At 53.0% G+C, this 18,583-nt stretch overlaps 1 protein-coding gene across 1 annotated transcript in view; it reads left to right on the top strand.

The window, feature by feature from the left end:
- The window catches only part of LOC144739726 (uncharacterized), a 36,078-nt gene that overhangs the window by 1,396 nt on the left and 16,099 nt on the right, over nucleotides 1-18,583 (top strand). The window contains exons 3-8 of the mRNA XM_078622644.1: nucleotides 90-273; nucleotides 8,589-8,808; nucleotides 10,811-10,989; nucleotides 12,155-12,227; nucleotides 13,389-16,582; nucleotides 17,293-17,703. Coding sequence (XP_078478770.1) covers nucleotides 90-273; nucleotides 8,589-8,808; nucleotides 10,811-10,989; nucleotides 12,155-12,227; nucleotides 13,389-16,582; nucleotides 17,293-17,703 — 4,261 coding nt within the window. The remainder of the gene's footprint in view (nucleotides 1-89; nucleotides 274-8,588; nucleotides 8,809-10,810; nucleotides 10,990-12,154; nucleotides 12,228-13,388; nucleotides 16,583-17,292; nucleotides 17,704-18,583) is intronic.

The following is an 18,583-nucleotide window of genomic DNA, read 5'->3' as shown; positions in this document are numbered from 1 at the left end:
GGGGGGTTACAGAATGTGAGGAAGCCTCTCCTTGGCCTAATTATTTTCGAATAACGTCACGGGCGTCTCCACGCGAATCTCAACCACAGATCCAGCTGAACGGGCAGACGAAGAAGGCTCCGTTCACCGACAAGGGCTTCCAGGTGACGTCGGTGAAGACGGACGACTTCGTGGTGATCCCCGACATCCGCGTCAAGATCCAGTTCAACGGCCTGGGCTTCCTCATCGACGTGCCCAGGGAGCTGTTCGGAGACAACACGGAGGGACAGTGCGGTACGTGGGGGGGACGCGGGGTCACGCGAGCGTCGGGGTCGCGCGGGGTTCACGTTTGCGGGTGCGTGTGAGGAGCCCGGTGCAGGGATGTGGACGCTGAGGGAGAGATAATAACGAGTTTTGCAAGGGACAGCCCTTCTCTCTGCCTCCCTTGCCCTGTGCCCAGTTACGGTTTTGTTCACTCGCCCTTCTCGCTCCAGTTCCTCCCTTAAAACCCATCACTTCTCCCTAGCCCATGCTACTACAGGGACACCTCTACTTATGAACATTTATCTTATGAACTTTTAAAGATACAAACTTGTCCGTATGTCCAGTTGCCTGTTCGGACCATTGCACAATAGACGGTGGTGGTGGCATCTACATCTGCAGGAGGTTACACAACTTATAGAGCCATTCCCCGTGATAATAGGGTTTTTCCCCTTTTTTCTGGCAATAAAACTGAAACCTTTTTTTAAGAGGATTCATGTAACTGCATTAACCACAATACCTGCAGTCAAATGCAATCAAAAAACACGCGATGATAATATATGCATTGTCCTTGAAACTGATTGGTCCAGACCAAGGGACGGCTTTCTTTTGAGCCTCAACCCAATTGGTGCTCGACCAGAGGACGCCAAAAGGCGTACAGCTCAAAGACAATGCTGCACTATCAAAGTAACGAGGGCTCGGGGTGAGCAATGAGCCATTCCCCGTGGTTAGTGTACATTACGTACAACGTGTTTGGAATCAACAGGAGTAAAGTTGGACTCACGAACAGATCAACTTGCGAACAGATAAGAACACAGGTGGCTTGTCATTCGGCACAAGTTTGACTGAGTCCCACCCATGAAAACAATACAACCCTTAACAACACTTACCTGCTCATTTTAAGATATGAACGGCATTCACTGCTCTCCCACCTCGTGTTGTTTGGCATGAGGTTTTCCAATCTCTTCTCACAGAAAAATCGACGAACTTTGTAAATAAAACTCCCAGAACGTGTAGCAAAATGTCCAGACATCATGCCGAACATGGGGTTCCACCCGTAAACACGTTGGAGTTTACGCTGGACGTAATGTAGTGTGACAGACTGGACAAAGAGGCTGGACTCACGGAGCCAAGCTCTGATGTTGAGTTGAATCTACACCGGGTGCTGCCGACTCTGCTGCCCTGCACCCGCAAGACACTCATTGGGTTAGCCCCCAAGTATTTCCAGGAAGCAATAGCCTCCTTTTAAGGACTCCGAGGTCAAGGCTCACTGCCTGGGGTGATGGGTTTTTGTTTTGTCAGTGCAACTCCCAAGCTTTTGAAACAGCCCTTTGCGGCCTTTGCTAATACGACAATCAGAATCGTTAGCTAAGTTTAAAGTCCTATCTTGAAAAATCACCTCTTTCAGACTGTCCTTTGCCCCCGCCCCCACCACCAACACTACCACGACCAGTTCTTTGATGTTTACCATACATTTGTAGGGCTGTTACGGGAGGGCTGTAAGTGCATACGATCCAATGGGTAACAAACACAGTGGGCGGAGTTACGGGAGTACACGGGGGGGGTGCCCGCAGCGACGTCCGCATCAGGCAGCCTGGGGGGTTGTGATCCTGATGGGGGGTATAAAGGGGGAGGACAAAGAGAGCTCGGGGCTCAGTCTGGGAACGAAGGAGGAAGAGTGAAGATCCTCTAGCTAGAGCCCTGGACTCCCCTCGACGCCGCCCTTGTCAGGGCTGCAGAGGAGCGAGCCAGAGGCGTGGTTCCGTGAACCAGGGTTAGACCCTGGGACTCCGGAGACCGTAGCCCGACTCACCAGTGTCGGGCCAGTTAGCCTCCCCTAGCTCGTTAGAGGAGGACTTGGGGATAGGTGAGATTAGCTAGGGGGTATCCCCAGTTATCCGGGTGAGGGGGCCGCTACCCCCTCTAGTGTTGTCCTGTACCGATAAGCTGAAATAAATATACGTGTGCCTCAACCTGGGTGTCCAGCGTCTTCACCGGTACTTCATCTGGTGTCAGAAGTACTACGGACATGGAAACACGTCAGACAGCTCGAGCCAGAGTACCGGAGGAGGACACTGCTGAAGTCGTTGAGCCCGAGGCGGCTCACCAAGACATGGCGCAGCCGGGGGCCGACGCGTTCCTACCGGGGCATCGGCATGAAGAGGGGCCGCAGCCAGACGCGCTACGGCTGGCTCACGAGAGACTGGCGGAGCTACTGTACGCCGCTGCCGCCACGCTGGAAAACATCACGCGGCTGGGGGCTGGTGGTCCACCACGGGGCGAGGGGAGTCGTCAACCTGAGCGCCTTCCCGCCATTTCTGAAAACTCAAACTTTGAAATTCCCGCCATCGTCACGGCAGCTGCGGAGGGCGTGGCCGGGCTCAACCTTGGGTCCGACACCGCTCTCGCTGGGACAGCTGCGTCATCTCCAGCGGAGGGAGCGTCATCACATCCGCGACAGGCGATTCCATCTGCCATTCGCGCCGACGCACAGCCGAGTCCCGGGGATAGCAGCCTACAGACGTCCAAGGCGAACGCTGCGCTACAACAACGGCTGCCTCCGCTGAAAGAATTTGTTGGTGCAGAGGGCGACTGGGGCGGCTTCCAGCGACGCTTCATCGCCCACCAAGAAATGGCAAGGTGGTCCGACGATGAAGCCCTCTGCGCGCTGCCGGCGCTCCTCGACGCAGACGCGCTCGCCGCCCTCACATCGGCGCCGAAAGAGAAGCGGTCTACTCTGCCGAAGGCACTACAGCTGCTGGCCGGGGTCTATGGACCTTCAGCGGAATGCAGAGAGCGGTTCTACGAGCGCAAGCGGGGTGAGAAGGAGTCGCCCCTGGCATACAGGACGAGCCTCCTAGCGCTGGCTAAGACGGCTTTTCCCCGTATGGACGACGATGGCGTGGACGCGATGGTCACGGAGAAAATACTCCTCCTGGCAGACGACCTGGACATCGCTGTCGTCGCACAGGAGGACGCCGAGATGACCTCTCTTCAGGCGGCGCGCCTCCTTCACGCCAACCTTCTGTCCCTGCGGCGGAAAGCCAGCAGGGCATCGGCAGGGCGTGCGGTGGCTGCAGCCACCCTTCCGACGGAGGAGCTCTTCGCCGTCGACCATCGACGGCAACAGGCGCAAGAAGTACGGTCGGCCCGGGACGGCTCAAGCCGTTTCAACCGCCCGTCGTCTCCACCGGGGCTCCCGCGGTGTTTCAACTGCGGCGTCCGGGGCCACGTCGCCTCGGGGTGCCGCTCTCCTCGACAGCGCGGGACGACGGCTCGACGGGACGCCGGGCCTCCTCCTCCCAAGCTCCAGCAACATGACCCGGCGAGTCGCGGCACCACACATGTTTGGCCAAAGCACCTACCCGTTGCACGCTCTCGCACCACAACAAACGGGGGGCCGATGTCGCGTTGCGAGGGGCCAACGCGGATCACTGCGGGGACTCAAATCGAGCCCAAACAGTGGTCCGTGTTGGCCCATCGCGTGGTAGCCGCGTCGTCAGGGTCGTCGGCCGTAGTCGGACACATTGACGGGGTAGAAGTACGCATCTTGGTCGATACGGGGGCATCGGCGACAATCATTTCGGAATTAATTTACAATATTCTGCCCGTACAAAGCCGGCCTTTACTGCCGGTTAACGTCCCATTCTATGCCGCTAACGGGGGCTCTCTCGGCATCATGGGACAGATTCGAGCGCAAATTTCTATTGGGGACATCAAATTGTCGGGGCCGATTTTCGTTTCCTCCTCGCTGGCGGTTCCGTGCCTGCTGGGGACGGATTTCTTAGGTAAAATGCCCATTCGTATTTTGATCGACCAAGGATGCATTGAGCTTCCATCGGGGCGGCGCATGGCGTTCCTGCCATCCCCTGCGGCGGCTCGGTCGGCGTTCGCGACGGTACCGGCGTTCGTCGTTGAAACTGTTCGTGTGCCGCCGGGAGCTCAAATGCTAGTGCCTCTGAAACTTCGTAAGCCCTTCGCTAAGGGCATAGGGGATCGGGGTGTTTTGCTGGGACCGTCTAGGGCCGGGGTTAATGGGCCTCATTTGATTCCGGCCCAGACCGTCGTAAGAGGGGACGGGGACCCTTTCATCGCGGTCCTAAATGTGGGATCGCAGACGGTGGTGGTTCCTCAAGGGACGGTGCTCGCTCACGCGACGCCAATGCCCTGCGAGGAACCTGTCGCGAACCACGTTGGCACTGCTTCCCGGATGCTCCCACATTCGGACAGCGATGAAGGGTGGATCGACGCGCTTTGTGCGGGATCGACGGACCTGACAAATTCAGAGCGCCAACAGCTTAGAACGCTACTGAGGGAATTTTCCGACGTTTTCAGTCGTGATAAATATGATTTGGGTTGCACTCACCTGCTGCGTCACCATATTGACACGGGTGACAGCGCGCCAATTCGCCAAAATCCGTTTCGGTTAAGTCCCGCCGAAAAGGACCATGTCAAATCGGCTGTTGATGACATGTTAGCCGCCGACATCATTTCTCCCTCCACCAGCCCGTGGGGAGCGCCGATCGTCCTGGTTAAAAAGCAGGACGGCTCGTTGCGGTTTTGCGTGGATTTTCGGCGCCTTAATAAAATTTCGGTTGCCGACGCATACCCGCTCCCACGGATGGACGAATCGCTGGACGCTTTGGCGGGAGCGCGATTCTTCTCCACACTAGATTTACTTTCGGGATTCTGGCAGCTTCCTCTGGACGATGATTCTAAGCCTAAAACTGCTTTCCGTACACCGCACGGCCTGTTCCAATTCAACCGGTTGCCGATGGGCTTACACTCAGCGCCGGCAACTTTCCAGCGATTGATGGAATTGGTTTTGGCTGGATTGCAATGGGAATCGTGCCTGATTTATTTGGATGACGTTATTGTCTTTGGTAAAACTTTTGATGAACATCTCCAGAGGTTGCGGGCGGTTTTCCTAAAGATGCGGGCTGCTAATTTGAAATTTAAGCCCCAAAAATGCCATTTGTTACGCGAGTCGGTGCGTTATTTGGGGCACATCGTAGGGCGCTCGGGTATTGCTACCGATCCCGCCAAAACGCAGTGTGTCAGCTCCTGGCCGACTCCCACCTCGGTGGGAGAGGTCAGGAGTTTTATTGGCTTCGCATCATATTACCGACGCTTCGTCGCTAATTTTGCAACAATTGCCAAACCCCTACACGCGTTAACATCTAAAGGGGTTCGGTTCCACTGGGGTCAGGATGAGGAAGCTGCTTTCTGCTCCCTTCGGGACGCGCTGGTGAAGGCTCCTCCCTTGATTTACCCAGATTTTTCGAGGCCGTTTTTGCTCGACACCGACGCGAGCAACACGGGTATTGGAGGCGTGCTTTCCCAGGTGGTTGACGGCGTGGAACGGGTGGTCGCGTACGGCAGTCGGGTGTTGTCTCCAACGGAGCAAAGATATTGTGTCACCCGTAGGGAACTGTTGGCAATTGTCTATTTCATCCAACAGTATCGCCCATATCTGTACGGTCGGCATTTCACCGTCCGCACAGATCATGCGGCACTGCAGTACGCCCTGAAGGTTCAACAGCCATCGGGACAATTGTCCCGATGGCTGGAGGTCCTCCAGGATTTCAGTTTTGAAACCACTTATCGTAAGGGCGTTCGCCACACCAACGCTGACGCTCTGTCACGGATGCCAACCGCCTCCGAATGCGCATGTCTCCTGGGGTCGGGGCGTTGCAAGCCAGTGGGGGACGTGATGGTTCCGGTCCTGGCGGCGGCCGCCGACGATGAAACGGTAGTCCCCATTGATATCGCCGAACAGGGGAGAGATTCCCTGCTTGGATTGCCCGTTGATGAATGGGGGCGCCTCCAGTTGGAGGATGCCTCCCTCCTCGCGTTGCGTCGTCGCGCCGGGGAGAGGGGGCGTGTGACGGGTCATGCCGACGCATGGGAAACCCATGCGGGCTTGCTTATGCATTGGGACGGGAAATCCCAGCGTCACCGGCTGGTGGTCCCTTCTGGCCTACGAGGTAAGGTGGTGTGGGCTGCTCATGAGCGCCTCCTCCACCTAGGTACCCAGAAAACACTCGCCTTGCTTCAGCTGAATTTTTTTTGGCCGGGTATGACAAGGGATGTTGCTGATCTGTTGGCGGCATGCCCTCAGTGTGCGCAGCGCAAACCACCGGCACGGGAGTCGAACCCGCCCTTACAATCCATCCAGGTCTCCAGAATAAATGAACTGGTCGCACTGGATATTCTGGGGCCATTCCCCGCCACCTCCAGGGGAAATAAATATTTGCTTACTGGGGTCGAATATTTTACGCGCTGGCCTATGGCCTGGCCCCTGGCGAATCAGTCGGCAGCAGCCATCGTCGACGCCTTTGTCCAAGGTTATGTCATGGACAAAGGTGCCCCGGAGCGGTTGTTGACCGACCAGGGTAGAAATTTTTCGGGGAAACTCCTAAAACAAGTCTGTGATCTCCTGGGAACGAAAAAAATTCGAACCTCCCCCTATCACCCGCAAACGGACGGGATGGTCGAGCGTCTGCATCGCACCATCACGTCTATGTTGTCGCAGCAAGTTTCGGACTCACAGGCTGATTGGGACTTACAAATTCAAGGGGTTCTAGCGGCATACAGATTGGCTCCCCATGCTGCGACGGGGTTTTCACCTTTCTTTCTTATGTATGGCCGCGAACCCGACCCACCTGTTCGGGCACAGTTGCAGATCCACGTGCCGCTGGGCAAATCTAAATTGGACGATCACGTTAAATTTAACCTTGACAAACTGACTGAGGCGCGGGATGCGGCGAGGCTAAATTCTGACAGGCGTCAGAAGGCGAACGAGCGCCTCAGACTGGCTCGCGCGCACGTGCTGCAGTGGAAGCCGGGGGACAGGGCATGGCTGCACTGTCCCCAGGTACCACTCGCGACCTCCTCTAAACTCGTACGCCCGTGGCGGGGCCCCGTCGAGGTTATTGAGGTTTTGAGGCCTCAGTGCGTTCGAATCCAATGGGGGAGGCGCCGGTGGTTTGTACACCCCTCTAGGCTGAAGCCGTTTGTTGCGGTGCGGGGGCCCACGCCACGCACGCGAGGCCAAGCATGTGGGGGGTCGACCGACTCGGAGGGTCCGTCGCTGCTCTCGCCTGATGTGTTGCCGGCTGTCCCACCCACAGGTGTACCGGGAATGACGGGCTCACGCCCTGGAACCCCCACAGGTGATGCCGACAGTCGCGCGACTTCAATCGCGACCTCACCTCGAATGGGACAGCCGCCACCGGATGGTCCGCCGTCCGGGGTTGCCCCGTGTGACGGGCCTGCGGCAAGGACGCGCGCTAAAATGCGCAGACTCTTATAATATACAGCAGGAAGAAAAAGAAAAAAAAAAAAAACTTTTCTTATTTATTTTCCTTCACGTGTCATGGTTACTGTATGCTGCGTCGGTGGTGTGCTCCTTGCACACTGAGTGTGTTGTGTTGTGTGGGCGCGGTGTGTGTGTTGTGGGTGCGTTGTGTGTCGTGGGTGTGCTGTGTGTGATGGGGGAGTTCCTGGCTAGTTGTACATACGTGCTTACGGATTTCGTATTTATGCGGGGGGGGGGGTGCGTCGGACATTCCCTTCGGGGGTATGGTTGTTGTTCTTGTTGTTGTTCTGCTATTTGCATTTTGTTGAAAAAATGAGGCACACACGGGGTCGAGGGGTAATTGTTCCTTTATTTGGAATTGTTGCAGCCGGGACGGCTGCGAGCTGTAATGGGGGGGGTGATGTAGGGCTGTTACGGGAGGGCTGTAAGTGCATACGATCCAATGGGTAACAAACACAGTGGGCGGAGTTACGGGAGTACACGGGGGGGGTGCCCGCAGCGACGTCCGCATCAGGCAGCCTGGGGGGTTGTGATCCTGATGGGGGGTATAAAGGGGGAGGACAAAGAGAGCTCGGGGCTCAGTCTGGGAACGAAGGAGGAAGAGTGAAGATCCTCTAGCTAGAGCCCTGGACTCCCCTCGACGCCGCCCTTGTCAGGGCTGCAGAGGAGCGAGCCAGAGGCGTGGTTCCGTGAACCAGGGTTAGACCCTGGGACTCCGGAGACCGTAGCCCGACTCACCAGTGTCGGGCCAGTTAGCCTCCCCTAGCTCGTTAGAGGAGGACTTGGGGATAGGTGAGATTAGCTAGGGGGTATCCCCAGTTATCCGGGTGAGGGGGCCGCTACCCCCTCTAGTGTTGTCCTGTACCGATAAGCTGAAATAAATATACGTGTGCCTCAACCTGGGTGTCCAGCGTCTTCACCGGTACTTCACATTGCCAGCATCTAGGGATGAAAACGCGCCAATTTACCAATGTAAATATTCGTCTAATTATCGTTACGATCAACCTGAATGCGTCCACCTCCCCAGGGATGTGCAACAACAACGTCGGGGACGACTGCGCCGGGCGGGACGGGGTGGCGCGCATCGCCAAGTGCTGCTTGAAGACGGCGCAGGACTGGCTCATCAGCAACGGGCGGTCGCAGTGCGCGAGGCCCGACCTGCCGCCCGGCACCGACTGCACGCCGCCGCCACCGCCGCCGCCCTCGGACTGCAAGGAAGCCAAGATCTGCGACACGCTCATCCTCGAGTAAGACGCAGAGGTCGCAAACGGGTTTTGATTCCTTACCCGTACCCGTACCCGGCCGCACCAGGGTCGCAAACGGATACCCGTACCCGTACGGATATCGGGTACCTGATTGCGACCTCTGGGATGAAGCCATGTTGCAGGCGCGGGTGGGTTGATTCTAGGAACTTGAATTGTGAGAAGAGAAAAGAAGTTGGGAAATGAGTGACAAACGGTGACTCACCAATGACTCACACAAACAGGTACCCGTACCCGTACCCGGCCGGGTATCGGGTACCCGGTTGCGACCTCTGGTAAGGCGGCACAGCGCGTCCGCGGCGCCAGCTTACCAGCGGTGCGGTCGGTGCTCCATCGCTGGCGATGCACCACTCCGCTTGCGCCCGACGTGGTCGTTACCTGGGCTTAACCAGCTGAAGGTGACACGGGAGTCGATGCTTTAGAATCTACGTCAGCAGCCGTACGGAAGACGGCGACGAAGGGCGCGGAGCTATTGGCTGGTCTGTATTGTCGTCCATTTCCTTACTCGGAACCTTACTATGCTAGTGCCGTGAGCCCTTGCTTAACGCTTCGTAGTGTTCACACATGCTTTGTCGCTATAACGCAGCTCTTCCATCAGGGCACACTTTTTGCATGATGTGGAACGCTACCCGTTACAAATTTATTGCGGCCATACTAGGGGGGAGTGGCCTCCAATGCCGTTTTGTGACATTACACTTTGGCGCCAAAAAATGACTAAAATAGTAACACGGCAACAACAAACGCTCAAGATGACCATCGCGTAGCTGACAGCCGTATGCGGTGCATTAGGTCGTCAATAATTATCAACGTCAACATCGAACCGCAATGACGCATCAAATTCATCGCCATTATTATCCAATGGGTCAACAATCCATGAAGGTTGATTCCAACACAAGACACGGCCATTTAACGACGTAATTTTTATGTTGGTATTCATTAAACTTCGCGCACCTTGACTTACCTGTCGGTCGCTCCACCAATCGCACTGCAGAGCCGCTCCCTGGACGCCATTTTTTTTCTTAAACCAGCCCTTTAATGGGGCGTGTCCTGAATTGTGCACGTGGGGCTCGGTGGTCCAATCCCTGAGTAGCAATTGCCGCGACGGCAAGATGCGGGGCAAGACTGCCTCTGGCATCGACTGGGCACGTTTCTGGTGGTCTTTGGTTCAGAGGTCCGAGTGTTCCGAATGAGAATCTGTATTGATAGTGGAGGAATCCACCTTGAAGCTCTTTTTCACACCCGGCCACGCCAATGACATCCGCTCATCCAGGCATTCATTGAACAAACCTGGTTACAACCCAGACGTTTTCTAACCCAGCCCAGAGTTTGCTTGGAGGGTGCCACGGTGGCTAGGAGATGTTAACTACTTTTGCGTGGTACGCAGAAGGTCGTGGGTTCGATGCCGACACTGACGATGCCTTCTGCTGTATATTTGGAGTCTGCGTCTCTCTCTCATCATCATCATCATCATCACCACGGTGGCTAGAAGATGTTAACTACCTCGCCTGGTATACAGGAGGTCGTGGGTTAGATTCCGACCCGGACGCCTGCTGTATACATGGAGTTTGCATGTGCTCCCCATGGTCGTGTGGATTTTTTTCTTGGTCCTCCGGTTTTTTCTTCAACTTTTAGAATCAACATGCGTTTAGAGTATATGGCTGCAGATACATTTTCCACATGATAAGCCACTTCGTTGAGCCGTCATTATGTGTGGTTAGGTTGCTTCTGAAAAAGAGCTGCATAGACCAGTGGGCCTTACTTGGTCAGCTAAAAAGAGCTATAGTTTACCTTAGAACAACAACACACTGTACAACTCAAAACCACATCAGAGAACTATGCCCACTGTCACTGCACAGCATCTTAAGATGTGGCCATGGTGCAGACGCAACACAAATCCACATTGTGAGTTCGCACGGTCACTTACGTTTCCGGAAGGGCATTGACATTGACCCATCTCAATCACCTCCACCTCCTCCTCCTCGGCTAGGAACCTGAAGTCGTGCAAGGACGACATCGACCTGAGCGTGTACCACGAGGGCTGCAAGTTCGACCACTGCGTCGCGAACCGCACGGAGATCGACTGCTCCAGCGCGCAGACGGCCGCGGCGGAGTGCGGGCGCGTGGGGAAGTGCGTCGACTGGAGGTCGCTGTCCCAAGGACGCTGCCGTGAGTCGTGCCCGGGGGGGGGACGGGGGCCATTTCCTGAACCGTATTTTTTTTTTTTGTAGAGCAGTGTCATTGGCATGCCTTTCTGGAAGTAGCACATGACGTTGGCCAGCTTGATGTAACAAATATTGGCATAATTATAGTCATTTTTTGATCATGTACTTTCCATAGCATGCCTGCCATGCGGTATATATTGAGGCACCAGAAAAAATCGTCAGTAATTTTGTACGGGAGTTCAAAGTAAAATTGCAGTTAAAATGTAAGACGAGTTAACGTGTACCGCTGAAGTATAAAGAACCCCAATTCGAGTGTCAGGCCAGAGAATTTTCTCTGGTCTGACACTGGTGAGATTAGGCCATAGAGAAGGCTGTTTTGTGTGCAGGCCTATCAGTTTCAAAGACATGCCCATATATTATCAGAGCATGTCTTGTTTGCATGTTCACCACAAGTACGTGTGGTTAATGCAGACTTCCTTGCTGTTTGAATATCTTGATGCCTCACCATTGGAACCTCATTTGCCAGTCAAAAATATAATTGTTTTTTTTTACCATTCTATCTGGCAACAAAACTGACACCTTTTTACAAGGATTCATGTTTGCATAAACCACCATACCTGCAGTCATAATGCAAACAAAAAACACAACTCTGATAATGTATGCACTGTCCTTGAAGTTGGTTGGTCCACACCCGAGACATTACGACTGCAGGTATTGTGGTCTATGCAAAAATGACTCCTTTTAAAAAGGTGTCAGTTTTGTTGCCAGATAGAAGGGTAAAAAAACCCAATTATCATCTTGATGCCTCTTTTACTGCCAGATATCGTATAACATATTCTTATTTTCATACTTTGATACTGCCAAAAAAGGTTCAATGATAATGTGTTGGCATGCTCGATACATGGTGAGGTAAGGGTGGAACCTACCAGAGTTGTCGGTGGAGCCTGTGATCAGTGGGCAGGGCCGACAATCAGTGAGGGGGGCCACCATGAGAGACAGGCCACTCACTGTATGGGCAGAGTTTGCATCTAAATGGACATCACGATGTAAATGTTGCCTTGGATAACTTCACTGATCACCAACATCTGAATGTGGAGCGATGACCGGTAGCAGCGACATTGACGACATTTCTGCTAACGACGGCATGGATGTTTGTTGGACTCTTGCAGCGTTCAAGTGCCCTGGCAGCATGGTCTACAAGCCGTGCGTGGCCAAGATTTCCAAAGTGTGCGGTGTCAGCAGGTGATACAATCGCATCCACTCCACAAATCCCTCGTCCCCACTCTCCCTCTACGCCCATCCTTCCTTCCCTCCTTCCTGCAAGAACCTACACCAGATAATTGTTAAGCGGACAGGTTGCAGACTGGCAGTGAAATAAATGCTACTTTGAGCTTTTGGACAACCGATCAATTGCCGAATTTGCCAGTAGTGAGTGGTTATTAAGAAGCCAGTGGTCCCAGGTTCACACCAGTGAAAGGACGATACAGTAAATCTCAACTGGTCACGTTCCCTTTTCCAATGCACCAACCCCACAATGGCTGGAAGAGTATCGTTAATTTCACGTCCATCATGCGGACTATCGTCAGACCCACGATAACCACAGTGCCATGACATGGCCAACTGCAGTGCTCGAACGGGCTTTGCACGGCTCCTCTAAACGAGACGCAGTCCGTGTAATTCTGTGCCCAATTAGACCACGCCTGTCCAACTAGCGTCGCACGGCAAATGCATTTTGAAGTATCAAACTTACGTCAGATAGCCTGAAACAACCATATAAGCAATGCATCCAGATTACCTCCATATATATAAAAGGCAAAGTTGTGAATATGTGTGTCTGTTCAAAATGTGTAGCGTACTTCCCGACATGCAACAAACTGGAAATTTGCCATGTGGGTACTTTCCAGACTGTGCACCATGGGGGGGGGGGGGGGGCGGGGAGCTCAATAATGCAGAGATTTTTTTGCACAGCAAGTGAGCTGTGAAGTCAAATCTGTTACGTGACCCGCGCACGTGGAAGCGTGACACGTTGTAGCATAGTGGTTAGTGCGCTGCGCTACGAACCCGGCGACCCGAGTTCGATTCCCGCTCATGGCCACCACCGGTAACGACTATTTCAACCGGTCCTGGGCCTCCCCTAGGTCGACTCAGCCTCAAACGAGTAACTGGTGTGGTGTGTGAACATCGCCACTGGGGGGACAAAGGCGGCCGGGCGTGGTGAATCCAAGTCCCGGGCGAAGCCGGGTAGTACAGCCAGTTATCATATATTACGTTAAAGGTTGTATCAGACTTCAAATGTGTGGTGCATAATTTCGCCATAGATCTCCATTGTTGAAGCGTTGGGATCTAAGGATGGAATGCGCCTTAGAGGTGTAAATAAATTGTTGTTATTCCTTCCTCGTTTAGTGCTGAAGAGAAGGACTCTTGGGTGGGTGAAGGCTGCTTCTGTCCAGAGGGACAGATGCTCTCAGAGGCGGGCTCCTCCACCTGCGTGAGCAACTGTCCAAAGCCACCGCCAACCGAGGCGCCACCCACCAAACCACCAAAGGAGCCAACTCAAGTGCCACCGACCAAGCCACCCAAGGAGCCAACCCATGCACCACCCACCAAACCACCAAAGGAGCCAACCCAGGTGCCACCCACCAAACCACCCAAGGAGCCAACCCATGCACCACCCACCAAGCCACCAAAGGAGCCAACTCATGTGCCACCCACCAAGCCAGAAACGACCAAATCCCCACCACCAATTTGCTTGGGGTCCTGGTCTCAGTGGAACAACGTGCATCAGCCAACGTATAGCAGTGAAGGAGGAGAATTTGAAAGTTACGAAAACATCGTGAACTCAGGAAATGTTGTGTGCAATGCTGGCTATTCTGTGGCAAATATTGACTGCAGAGCTGCCCAGTTCCCTGATTACGCATGGCAGTTGCTAGGGCTCAAAGCCACTTGTAACAAGGATACAGGCTTCAGATGCTTAAATGAGCACCAGAGTCCTCCAATCTGCTACGACTTCGAAGTTCGTTTTTGCTGCTTAGAACAAAGCACGACCGAAGCACCACCATCATCAGGAGAAAAGACACCACCTCCATCATCAGGAGAAAAGACACCACCGCCATCATCAGGAGAAAAGACACCACCTCCATCATCAGGAGAAAAGACACCACCTCCATCTTCAGGAGAAAAGACACCACCTCCATCTTCAGGAGAAAAGACACCACCGCCATCATCAGGAGAAAAGACACCACCTCCATCTTCAGGAGAAAAGACACCACCTCCATCATCAGGAGAAAAGACACCACCTCCATCTTCAGGAGAAAAGACACCACCGCCATCATCAGGAGAAAAGACACCACCTCCATCTTCAGGAGAAAAGACACCACCTCCATCATCAGGAGAAAAGACACCACCTCCATCGTCAGGTGAAGAAACAACTCAAGTGTCACCCACTAAACCTCCGAAGCAGGAAACAACGAAACCCTCACCACCAGAACAACCAGGTTGTTCGGGAACGTGGTCTGAGTGGTATAACAAACATCAACCAACGCCTGGCACGGAAGGAGGAGAATTTGAAAGCTACCAAAGAATCGTGGAATCAGGCGAAGTAGTTTGTAAGCCCGGCTATTCAGTAGGCAACATTGATTGCCGAGGGATTCGGTTCCGTGATTACGAATGGCAGTTGTTAGGCCTCAAAGCCACTTGCAACAAGAACACGGGATTCAGTTGCTGGAACGAAGACCAATACCCACCAAGCTGCTACGATTTTGAAGTTCGTTTTTGCTGCTTAGAACAGATACCAACTGAAGTACCCATCACTACCAACGTGTCACCCACTGAACAACTACCGGAACCGACAGAAGTACCATCATCAGAAGAATCATCAGGAGAAGAACCGACATCACTCCCATCATCAGAAGAAAAGACACCACCGCCATCATCCGGAGAAAAGACACCACCACCATCTTCAGGAGAAAAAACACCACCGCCATCATCAGGAGAAAAGACGCCACCTCCATCATCAGGAGAAAAGACACCACCACCATCATCAGGAGAAAAGACACCACCGCCATCATCAGGAGAAAAGACGCCACCTCCATCATCAGGAGAAAAGACACCACCACCATCATCAGGAGAAAAGACGCCACCTCCATCTTCAGGAGAAAAGACACCACCGCCATCTTCAGGAGAAAAGACACCACCGCCATCATCAGGAGAAAAGACACCACCACCATCATCAGGAGAAAAGACGCCACCTCCATCTTCAGGAGAAAAGACACCACCGCCATCTTCAGGAGAAAAGACACCACCGCCATCATCAGGAGAAAAGACACCACCTCCATCTTCAGGAGAAAAGACACCACCACCATCGTCAGGAGAAAAGACGCCACCACCATCATCAGGAGAAAAGACACCACCTCCATCATCAGGTGAAGAGACACCACCTCCATCTTCAGGAGAAAAGACACCACCTCCATCGTCAGGAGAAAAGACACCACCTCCATCTTCAGGAGAAAAGACACCACCTCCATCTTCAGGAGAAAAGACACCACCGCCATCGTCAGGAGAAAAGACACCACCGCCATCGTCAGGAGAAAAGACACCACCGCCATCGTCAGGAGAAAAGACACCACCTCCATCGTCAGGAGAAAAGACACCACCACCATCATCAGGAGAAAAGACACCACCTCCATCTTCAGGAGAAAAGACACCACCGCCATCGTCAGGAGAAAAGACACCACCGCCATCTTCAGGAGAAAAGACACCACCGCCATCATCAGGAGAAAAGACACCACCGCCATCTTCAGGAGAAAAGACACCACCGCCATCGTCAGGAGAAAAGACACCACCGCCATCGTCAGGAGAAAAGACACCACCTCCATCTTCAGGAGAAAAGACACCACCGCCATCTTCAGGAGAAAAGACACCACCGCCATCTTCAGGAGAAAAGACACCACCGCCATCGTCAGGAGAAAAGACACCACCTTCATCTTCAGGAGAAAAGACACCACCGCCATCGTCAGGAGAAAAGACACCACCTCCATCTTCAGGTGAAGAGACACCACCTCCATCTTCAGGAGAAAAGACACCACCTCCATCATCAGGAGAAAAGACACCACCACCATCATCAGGAGAAAAGACACCACCTCCATCTTCAGGAGAAAAGACACCACCTCCATCGTCAGAAGAAAAGACACCACCTCCATCTTCAGGAGAAAAGACACCACCTCCATCATCAGGAGAAAAGACGCCACCACCATCATCAGGAGAAAAGACACCACCTCCATCATCAGGAGAGAAGACACCACCACCATCATCAGGGGAAGAGACATCTCAGGTGCCACCCACTGAACCAGCACCAGAACCGACACAACCACCATCATCAGAAGAATCATCAGGAGACGAACCCACACCACCACCATCATCAGGAGAAAAGACACCACCTCCATCATCAGGAGAGAAGACACCACCACCATCATCAGGGGAAGAGACATCTCAGGTGCCACCCACTGAACCACCACCAGAACCGACACAACTACCATCATCAGGAGAAAAGACACCACCGCCATCATCAGGAGAAGAACCAACACCACCACCATCATCAGGTGAAAATACACCACCTCCATCGTCAGATAACTATGTATTTAACATAATCAACAATCTTGATTTGAAGCTTTCATGACTGCAGGAATCCATACTCTTTGACTTTACCGAAAGAACCAAAGAGTATAATCAACAATATTAAGAATAATTTACACGATAAAGAACGTTTAACCCAGAGGTCGCGAGGTATTGCACAGAGTTATAAGCAACCAAGTAAATAACTCACGCAATTCTTAAACCTACCCCACCCTCCACATTCCCAAAACATAAAACCAAATCAATGGGGAGATAAGCCCTTGAAGTAAAAAATGATTCTTAAATAAAGATTCGGCACATCGAATTTTCTAGGAAGTGAATTCCACAGCTTGGGATTAACACGGGAAAATATCCCCTGGGGTCACCCATTGAACGGAAGTTTGACCACGCCAGACACAATTTGGCCACCATCAGACAAGGAACAAATTAATGAATTGAGAGGTAAACAACACCTCACGAACGATGATACATGTAATAACAAAATAATAATTAACTTGGCTCATAAGAATGGAACGCCACACACACACACTGACACACACACACTGACACACACTGACACACACGCACCGACACACACGCACCGACACACACACACACACACTGACACACTGACACACCGACACACACACATACCGACACACGCACACCGACCCACACAAACTCGCCCCTCTCACAGAATGCTCCGGCCGCTGGACCCAGTGGCTCGACGTGAGCAGCCCTTCGCCGGGCGACGACGGCGGCGACTTCGAGACGTTCGACAAGATGGCGGCGTCACGTGGGCCGCCGTGCGGGCCCAGCCAGCGCGTGCAGAGCGTCGACTGCCGCTCGACGCGCCTGCCCGGCGAGCCGCTCGCCGCGAACGGGCAGGCAGTGACCTGCGACGCCTCGGTGGGCCTCGTGTGCCGCAACGTGGACCAGAGCGGTCCGCTGGGCCTCTGCTACAACTACGAGATCCGCGTGTGCTGCGCCGAGGTCCCGGCGACCACGGCAGGAGTCGGGACGTCGCTCGGCACGACGGCGGCGCCGCCGGCACCCACGGAGACGGCGGCCGTCACCACGGAGGCCACCACGGAGATCCGCGTCACGAGTGAGAGGGGGGCGACGGCCGTGACGGCCAACGGATGGGGGCGGGGCGGGGGGAGGGCGGTATTTTCGTTGGCGCGTTTGTATGTGGTGTAGTTTGTAGTGCATGGTAGTGTATCGTGTAAGTGTAGTAGTGTATAGTGTAGTCACTGTAGTGTGTAGTGTAGTGTATAGTGTAGTGTATAGTGTGTAGTGTAGTGTATAGTGTAGAAGTGTATAGTGTGTAGTGTAGTGTATAGTGTAGTGTGTAGTAGTGTATAGTGTAGTGTATAGTGTAGTAGTGTAGTGTATAGTGTAGAAGTGTATAGTGTAGTAGTGTGTAGTGTAGTGTATAGTGTAGTAGTGTATAGTGTATGTGTAGTGTATAGTGTAGTAGTGTAGTGTGTAGTGTAGTGTATAGTGTAGAAGTGTATAGTGTAGTAGTGTGTAGTGTAGTGTATAGTGTAGTGTGTAGTAGTGTATAGTGTATGTGTAGTGTATAGTGTAGTGTATAGTGTAGTGTATAGTGTAGTAGTGTATAGTGTAGTGTATAGTGTAGTAGTGTAGTGTATAGTGTAGAAGTGTATAGTGTAGTAGTGTGTAGTGTAGTGTGTAGTAGTGTATAGTGTATGTGTAGTGTATAGTGTAGTAGTGTAGTGTATAGTGTAGTGTATAGTGTGTAGTGTAGTGTATAGTGTAGTGTGTAGTAGTGTATAGTGTATGTGTAGTGTATAGTGTAGTAGTGTAGTGTATAGTGTAGTGTATAGTGTGTAGTGTAGTGTATAGTGTAGTGTATAGTGTAGAAGTGTATAGTGTATGTGTAGTGTATAGTGTAGTGTGTAGTGTAGTGTATAGTGTATGTGTAGTGTATAGTGTAGTAGTGTAGTGTATAGTGTAGTGTATAG

This window comes from Lampetra planeri, unplaced genomic scaffold (assembly GCF_965212315.1).
Source record: "Lampetra planeri unplaced genomic scaffold, kcLamPlan1.2.h2 scaffold_168, whole genome shotgun sequence".
NCBI lineage: Eukaryota > Metazoa > Chordata > Hyperoartia > Petromyzontiformes > Petromyzontidae > Lampetra > Lampetra planeri.
This window is presented reverse-complemented; position numbering and strand designations above follow the sequence as displayed.